General features: G+C 37.6%; 1 protein-coding gene across 3 annotated transcripts in view; it reads right to left on the reverse strand.

Annotated features, from left to right (window-relative positions):
* The window catches only part of LOC106878849 (PAN2-PAN3 deadenylation complex subunit Pan3), an 83,117-nt gene that overhangs the window by 63,914 nt on the left and 9,553 nt on the right, over positions 1-9,650 (reverse strand). For 2 of the 3 annotated variants that reach the window (XM_052973571.1, XM_052973570.1), the window contains exons 3-5: positions 9,177-9,314; positions 2,976-3,111; positions 1,173-1,333 (exon numbers count right to left, since the gene is read on the reverse strand). In XM_052973571.1, coding sequence (XP_052829531.1) covers positions 1,173-1,333; positions 2,976-3,111; positions 9,177-9,314 — 435 coding nt within the window. The remainder of the gene's footprint in view (positions 1-1,172; positions 1,334-2,975; positions 3,112-9,176; positions 9,315-9,650) is intronic. The other variant, XM_052973572.1, reaches the window with a different exon arrangement.

Here is a 9,650-nt window from a genome sequence, read left to right on the forward strand (position 1 = left end):
ATCATCGTCGTTTAACCTCTGCTTTCCATGCTAGCATAGGTTGGATGATTTGACTGAGGACTGGTGAAACCAGATGGCTACACCAGGCTCCAATCTGATTTGGCAGAGTTTCTACAGCTGGATGCCCTTCCCAACGCCAACCATTCAGCGAGTGTAGTGGGTGCTTTTACGTGTCACCCGCATGAAGGCCAGTCAGGCGGAACTGGCAACGGCCACACTCAAAATGGTGTATTTTATGTGCCACCCGCACAAGAGCCAGTCCAGGGGCACTGGCAACGATCTTGCTCAAAAGCCCTTACACATGCTGCGGGCACAAGTGCCAGAAAGGCGATGCTGGGCACAGGTGCCATCCTGATTTCGCTTTCCCCAATAAGTCTTCGCAAGCTGAGTTTCGTTTCCAATGAAGGAGACGACGTTGGCATGGGTGCCAGTCATCGGATTTAACTCGATTTCGATTCACTTGCCTCAACAGGTCTTTGCAAGTGGAGTTTAGTGTCCAATTTAACTCGATTTCGATACGTATTGAATGTGACTACATTTTTCAATTCTTGTTTTGACATTGTGTGATTGTTGTAAATGAAAGTCATTAATTTCCTACTTTCTGTGAAACCATACATGCAGGGAAATATTACCTTGCTTGAAAACAGGTAAGGTACGATAACAGGAAGGGTAACCAGTCATAGAAAGTCTACTTCAAGAAACTCCATCCTATTCATGCAAGCATGGAAATGTGGACATCAAAACGATGATAATACCATATACAGTGGCTGTCTCGTTGTTTGCTCATCATAGGAAAATTGTAAACAAGCAATTTTGTTTCCAATCTTCCATAAAAATTCCTTGCAAAGGCATTATTGTAGCTATTATTCTGGTTTTAACTGAATGAAATCCACAAGCCATTTCCAGCATTTTCTTTCAAGCTGCTATTTTATAGTAGTAAGTCTTTATGTAGTGAAAGGGACATTTCTCCATAGACATATTACCATAATTATACATCAACAGTTTGGATGGATCTTTCTTTTTGTTATTAATTCACAGCCAGAGTATTTCAAACACATGGTTTTCCCAGGTGCCCAATTAGTGTGAGGGAAATAAATCATTTTCCACATAATATATAATTAGCAATTTGAATTTGAAATGAAGGAATAAGGAAGAAATTATCTATAGCTCACCTGAATCGTGTTCGACGCAGACTTTAAGCCTACAGTATTCTGTCTGAGAGATGAGACGGGAGACTCTGTCCTGCGTATTAACATCGGGGAGTTGCTAGGTGAGATTCTGGGACTTTGTGAAGGGCTTGTGGCACTGATGATGGATACAGAGCTGTTGAGGGCTAGAAAAGGGAAACAGATCAATATAGACTTGAGTATATACGTGTGAAGGTGTGTGTGTGTGTGTGTGTGTGTCTATTCCTGTATGAATATGTCTGTGTGTATGTGTGTATATTGTTCACCAACAAGTGCTGACATGATTGTGTGGTTTGGAAGCTCACTTTGCAACCACAAGGTTTTCAGTCTCACAACACAGTACCTTGGGCAACTGTCTTCTACTATAGCTTGGGATCTCAGTCTTGCAGTCTGCATGGTGGTGGCCTTACAAACAGAGATGCATGAAATAAGAGCACCCAGTACATACTATAAAGTGGTGGGTATTAGGAAGGGCATCCAGCCTGCAGAAACAGAGCCAAAGCAGATATTGAAGTAGAGTGCAGTCCTTGAATCCACTAGATCCAATTAAACACTTCAACCCATGCCCAGCATGGGACATGGATGCTAAAAGATGAAGATGAGAATGATATGTGTGTGTATATTAATATAAATATACACACATATATGTGTGTGAAGGCGCATGGCTCAGTGGTTAGAACATCAGGCTCACAATCATGAGATAATGAGTTCAATTCCCAGACCAGGCTGTGTGTTGTCTTCTTGAGCAAGGCACTTTATTTCACATTGCTCCAATTCACTCAGATGTAGAAATGAGTTGCAACATCACTAATGCCAATCTGTATCAACCTTTGCCTCGCCCTTGGCATGGAGAGGGCAGGCTGGAATACATGGGCGACTGCTGGTCTTCCATAAACAACCTTGCCTGGACTTGTGTCTCGAAGGGGAACTTTCTAGGTGCAAACTCATTTGCATTCTTGACTGAAGGGGGTCTTTTACCATTTACCTTTTATATATAATAGGCAAGTTAGCAGAATCATTAGCGTGCCAGGCAAAATGCTTAGCGGTATTTCGTCTGCCGCTATGTTCTGAGTTCAAATTCCGCTGAGGTTGACTTTGCCTTTCATCCTTTCGGGGTCGATTAACTAAGTACCAATTACACACTGGGGTCAACGTAATCGACTTAATCCCTTTGTCTGTCCTTGTTTGTCCCCTCTATGTTTAGCCTCCTGTGGGCAATAAAGAAATAAATATATACTTCCAGGTCCACCCAATTACTCTCACTCACTCTTCTAGAATGTAAGTAGCTATGTAGCTCCTCCACCACAAGAAACCTGCTCTATTTTGACCCCTTCTCTCACACTTTAACCTCCACAACCACCTCCTAGTTTAAAGGTGCCTTTTTTCCCTATAGCCCCATTCAGTTGAAGGGGATCTGTCTTGCCAGCTGTGTGGTGACCTCACAAGTGCCTGTGCCAAGAAAAATGCACCCAGTACACTCTGTAAAGTAGTTGGCATTAGGAAGAGCACTAGGCCTAAAAGCCATGTCAAAGTAGACATTGGAACATCAGGACCCATTTGATTCTGCCAGCATAGATGAACATTAAAAGATGATATTGATTACACATACACACTTGTATATGAATATACAAATATATACGTTTGTATATACTTAAACATATAGATACATATATCATTTAATATACACAAGATTTAAATGCAAGCTAATATTAGTTTCATGCCTCTGAAAATACAATTGTGAGACAAGCTTTATACATGTGTATACATGTAAACTTCAACAACACATACCAGGTGTGACATGAGGCGACGGAGCAGATATAGTGGTCATTTGTGAATATGTAGTGAATGACGGCGAACTCGAGCTGTGATTAAGAGCTGTGGGAGACTTCCCAACATAATCACGAATTGTGGCACCACTTGTGTCCTGGAATAAAAAAAAAGAATAACAATATATTTATATGTTACAAAAGAATAATAATATATTTATGTCACAATGTATGTGTGTGTGTATGTGTGTGTGTGTGTGTGTGTAGGAATATGTGGTGTAAAAGATGAAAAAATACAATAAATATGAGGTAAAAATTAAACAGAGTTAGCATTAATTTGATACTCAGGAAATAGATAGATAAAAGAAAATGTCTAATATGCCAAGTATACACTTTTCTTCTGAAAGAGAAGATAGAGAAATGAATGGAGAAGTTTGTTGTTGTTGGCACTCCGTCGCTTACGACGTCGAGGGTTCCAGTTGATCCGATCAACGGAACAGCCTGCTCGTGAAATTAACGTGCAAGTGGCTGAGCACTCCACAGACACATGTACCCTTAACGTAGTTCTCGGGGAGATTCAGCGTGACACAGTGTGACAAGGCTGACCCTTTCAATTACAGGCACAACAGAAACAGGAAGTAAGAGAAAGTTGTGATGGAAGAGTACAGCAGGGTTCACCACCATCCCCTGCCGGAGCCTCATGGAGCTTTAGGTGTTTTCGCTCAATAAACACTCACAATGCCCGGTCTGGGAATCGAAACCACGATCCTATGACCGCGAGTCCGCTGCACTAACCATGGAGAAAAAGAATTGTATATGTATCCAATCATCTTGGTTAGATACATATTGGATTATATAATTATATATTACATGGAAAAATGCAAGCAAGAGAAATAATATTCTTAAGATTATAAATCTGGAAAATTACAGGAAAGCAAGTTATTACACTTGGAAAAGTTCAGGACAACTTATTACATATGGTAAAGTACAGAACAAGAAAATTTTTCAGTTCTATATTTAAGAGATGAGGAATTATGTACATTATTTACATTTGACGGACAACAAACAAGATGAGGATAAATATCCATCAAATGTAAATAATGTTAAGAAAATTTTTACTTAAAATATTGCAGCTAAGAATAAAATTTCAAATAAAATATTGAGATTTAGAAAATATTAACTTTTTATTAAAACTAAAAATTTTACTACAAGTTATTACTTCTATTTGTTATCACTTGTTACTTCTATTAAAAATAAAAAAATAATTCAAAAATATTTTTTGCACTTTAAAAAAATTCATTTTTTTAATTATCAATTAATTAAAAATTTGAAAATAGGTTATAAAAAATAATTGGCTCTCATCTTTTAAGTATTCTAGTGTGCCAATATTTTAACAAAATGATGGTACCTTTTTTAATTGTAATGTTACTTTATAAATTAAAATCAAATAATTTTTAATATTCAAATTTTATCCTTTACTTTACCAGATGTAATAACTTGTCCTGTACTTTTCCAGGTTTATAAGTTTAAGAATATTATTTCTCTTGCTCACATTTTCTCATGTAATCAATGTTTTTCCAGGCTATGCTATCATGCTAATTTATAATGTGTCAAATATGTCAATTAGCAGTGTTGTTGATAATTTTTTCCTTACGTCAATGATACCAGTGACATATATTAAAAGTCCCCATAAAAGCACCCAGCACACCCTGCAAAGTCATTGGTGTTAGAAAGAGCATCCAGTTGTAGAAACCATGCCAAATCAAACTGGAATCTGGTGCAATTCCCCAGCTTGCCAGTACTGGTCAAACTGTCCAACCCATCCCAGCATGGTCAACAGACATTAAATGATGATGATGATAATGTATGCATGCATGTGAGCGTGTGTATATATACACACACACATATATATATATATATATATATTAGAGAGAGAGTGAGAAAGAGGGAAAGAGACTTGGAGACAGCTTGTTTGTGAAAGTGCAGTTAATTGAAAACTCATACCAGATGCTAGCAGATTACGCAAGCCATCAGGAGAGAATGTGCAACATCTTGGGGCCATCTTTATGATGACGTTACACCACACTAGCCCCCCATCTATTGGAGCGACTGACTAATGTTTGACTTTAGCCCATTTTGGGATCAACACCTTTCCAGCCAGGTTTTATCGTTCCTTTTCACCTGTACTGCACTCTATCTAGCATCTATATAGACTTCTAGTAGCATTTCATAACACCTGTTTTTCCTAACCTGAACTGCAACTCTATTGTCTTCATGTGAAACAGTTAATTTAACAAGGTATATTAGCTTTATATTCCTCACACCATATTGTCATATCTGGCATCTTCCTTATTGGTATTGGAACTCCTTCAGCATTGGACTCCCTCAGCATCATGACTGTCACATCTTTGCAGCTTTGTAGAACTCAACAATTGATACTACAGGTAGTGGAGGAGATCCTCTCTTTCCATATAGCATAGAACTGTTAATCATAGAAGGTAAACCAAGCCATTTCCTAATGTAAGTACTGCATGATCTCTACTCTCAACAGTGTCACTTTGTATAGGATCAGAGGCCAAGCAAAGTAGAAATACAGATCAAATTGCAAGCACCAAATTTTGTATTTGCCCAGTAATTTTGACTTATCACCTTTAATCCATCCTCTGTTTGTGCCAGGCTCTCAATCTTCTACTCTTAACAGACAAGTTAACATACCTTTGTACTAAACTTTTTACAGCTTTGTCTTTAACTGTTGGCATGGTTTCCCTGCCATTTTGAACTTCCAATGCTTCTGCCAAACTTTGACAAGAATCAGACTGTGATTTGGTATCAGGACAAAATCCCACTGGACAAATTTAACGCAAATATATCAACTAATAAATATTTTAATTTTTTTTTTAATAAAATTTTACTTTCCTAAAACATTTTTATTGTAAGGAAAGAACAATATCCTGTGAGATATTGACTGCCAGGGGATTTTGTCCTAATACTGTGTGATTTCTTTGTTTTAAACCATATTCCTTATCCAGTACACACCATATTTTGCAGCATGATAGATGCAGCATCATGGAAGATGCACCCCAATTTTGGAAATGTAATTCTAGGAAAAAGATTATTATACTTACTAAAGCTCTATCTGAACAGTGTTTGACAGGTAAAATGGTGGAGTGAACAAGCCCACCATCATTGAGTGAAATCACCAGACAATAATTACTTATCTAGTGGTTTGCTGTCAGGTTTTATTGTAGTACATAACACTAAGCTCTTTGCTTTATTCAAGCCACATGCTGAAGTGATCATAGAATACCTGCCACTACTGACCACTTACCAGCTACAAGCACCTGACTACATCTGCTACCAACCATCCTGTTGATTTCAGAAAACCACAGAAACAACTTCTCAACTAAAATTGTGGAAGATGCATTGGTAATTTTCAAGGTACCATATTTGCCAGCATGTAAGAGGCACTTTTATACCCTATTTAAAAATATATATATATATCAAAAAACTACTTTGTGTCTAATGCGAGACATATTTACAGACATATGTGTGCTTGCAGGACTTGCTAGAGAACTTGAAGAGCGTCTAAGTCTGCCAGGCATTATAATAGCTACTGATAATAAAATATTGATTTCACATTTTGGCACAAAGTCAGCAAGTTTGGAGGAAGAAGTTAAGTCGATTACATTGACCCCAGTGTTCAAATGGTACTTATTTTATTGAATCCAAAAAGATGAAAGGCAAAGTCAACCTTGGTGAAATTTTAACTCAGAACATAAGGAGGGATGAAATGCAGCAAAGCACTTTGCCCAGCATGCTGACAGATCTGCCAGCTTGACACCTTTTCTGATTATAAATTATTGAAAGCAGAGCCAAAATATCAGTCTTTCAGTATTTTGGCAGTTATGTGGGCAAGTCACATCATCTCATTACACCACCTTTCTCAGCATCCATAACCCTCTCTTGATGAATTTTATATCATTTAGTAACTTTGTTACTTTTAAGAAATATTTTTAATTATCTAAATGGAAATTCTCCTAAAACGAGAAATGTTAAAATTTCATCCATCTGTTAACTATTTGTAATGAAAAGATGACAACTAAAACCATAGCAATGGTGAGCTACCCTAGTGGCTGATTACATTTATACAAAACATCACAACCTGAGATACAAGTTTTACAAATACGAGTATGGTAATTCTCTTAAGCAAAAGACAAACAGGTACACAGTTGATCTGAAAGAAGATAAAACTAAAATATGATAGTGCCATAATGTAATTTTTTAATGATTAATTTATGGTATCATATTTTATTCAAATAACTTGTCACAATATTCTCTTTACTTGAACAGAATCATACATTTTCCCCTGACAAAACCAGTTTAAAAATATCTCAATAAGTGTCTGATGAAACGTACTATATTTGTTTTTCCACAAAATATATTTGTAAAATAGAAGTGTATCTTATATACTGGAAAATATAGTAACTCTTTGCTAAACAATATGTGTTGTCCATGTGCAAAAAATAGTATATACATATAAGTACAAGAGTCTGGAATTATATTGGAAAACAAAGACTAATTCTACCTTTCACCATTCTGGGGTTGACAAAATAAAATACCAGTAAAATCCTGGAGTAGGTATTACATTCTTTTTTGTTTCTATTTCCCTTCATGTACTTTGAGGGTAAACCTAGAAACCTCATCTCCACTATCTTTCTTTCCAGCCCAACCCTCATTAACCCCACACACTCTTCTATAGACATGTAGCTAATGTATATGAACTCAGTTTGGTTCTGGTCCTTCCTTCATACTTTAACCCTTCATTTCCTAGCATAAAACCACCTTTTTCTCTACTGCTGCCCCCACTCACTTGAAGGGGATCTTAGTCTTGCAGACTGCATGGTGAACTCGCTAGTACTAGTGCCATTACAAAAGTACCTAGTACACTCTATAAACTGGTTGGTGTTAGGAAGAGCATCCAGCCTTAGAAACTATACCAAAGCCAATACTGTAGGATGACGCAGTCCTCCAGCACTTCAGATCCTATCACCATCCAGCCCATGCCAGCATGAAATATGGATGTTAAAAGATGATTATGATGAAGTCAATAACCTTTGTAAAAGAGGTAATGTTTAGTGAATGGGAAAGGCAGCAATAAATCAATAATTCATTCATCTTCCCCTATATTCCCCTATACTAGCATGGAAAACAAATGCCTTTCAGCACCCTAATAAGGGTCACATACACCAACATTTAACATCCATTTTCCATGATGGCATGGGTTAGGTAATTTGATGGGATCCAATGAGCCAGAGGACTGCACCAAGCTCCAATGTCTGCTTTGGCATAGGTTCTATAGTTGGATGCCATTCCTAACATCAACCACATTTTGTAAAAGACATTTGTGAAGTCACCAAGTAACTAACAAGACAATGAAAAAGCTCCCCTGGCTGAGTGGGGTTGTAGTAGAGAGGCGTTATACCAGGTATTGAGAGGTGTTATACCAGGTAATGGAAGGTCAGGTACAGGTGTCTTTCTGCAGAGGAAATACATGGCTACTCTGTATTATTTAAGGGAGAGTGGAAGTAGCTGGAAAGAAGACAGTGGTGGTGGTGATGAGGTTTTCGGAGAATACTCTGAAGATACAAGGTGAGTACAAAGAGAGAATACCAAAAAGTTCATTGACAACTGAGATGAGAGTAACAGTGGGTAAGTGTGGAGGTGAATATAATGAATGGAACTTGGATAGTTGTGTGGTAAAAAGTGAATATCAATATGGGAGGGGAGAAATGAAAGACATAAGAATGGCTCGGGAAGGAGGTGATAAGTAGCAGTACAGGAAGAGTGAAGAGCAGCAGTATAAAAACCCTGTATATACATCAGAAAATAGGAAATGATGTGCAAAATGGGAAAGTAGTGGGTGAGAGAGATGTACAGTGACAGAGATAGATGTTAGAGGTATGTAGGGTTGGCTACAGTGAGTGAAGAAAATGTGATGGGAGCACATTGACAGTAGGTGTGAGAAGGTGTTGAAAATGAAAGCAGAAAATAAAGGGTATTAAAGATGAGGTTTGAAAGTCCTAAGATGTAGTTCAGAGGAGAAAGAGAGATAGATCAGAAAATATAGAGAGGATGTTTTGAGTGGGACAGTAGGGAACACATGAGAGAGAGAGAAAGAGAGATGCAAACACAACATGAAAAAAAATTAAATAAATTGTCTCACGTGACTTGGACTGGAGTTAGAAAGATTGAGTGCAGCAAAGTTTTCTGATATATTTTCGTCGACGCGACCTGGTAAGAAGGTTTTCACAGTCTGAGGGAGCTGTCCTGAAAAGTTACTGCGTACGCGAGCTCGTTGTCTCTGCAATGAGACAAGAAAGGACTTAAAAGTGATTAATTATTTTAATCATTCTTTTATCTTTTACTTGTTTCAGTCATTGCACTGTGGCCATGCTGGGGCACTGTCTTGAAGGAACTTTTAGTTGAACAGATCAACCATGGTAGTTTTTTTTTTAAAGTCTGGTACAGCCTCTCTCTGCTTTGCCAGAGAGAGACTGGCAAAGCAGTCTCTCTCCTTTGCCAGACTGCTATGGTATGGGGACGAAATCAAACTAACACCAGTTGTCAAGCAGTGGGAGGACAAACACAAACACACACAGATAATATATATATATATATATATATATATATATATATA

Source organism: Octopus bimaculoides, chromosome 16 (genome assembly GCF_001194135.2).
Source record: "Octopus bimaculoides isolate UCB-OBI-ISO-001 chromosome 16, ASM119413v2, whole genome shotgun sequence".
NCBI lineage: Eukaryota > Metazoa > Mollusca > Cephalopoda > Octopoda > Octopodidae > Octopus > Octopus bimaculoides.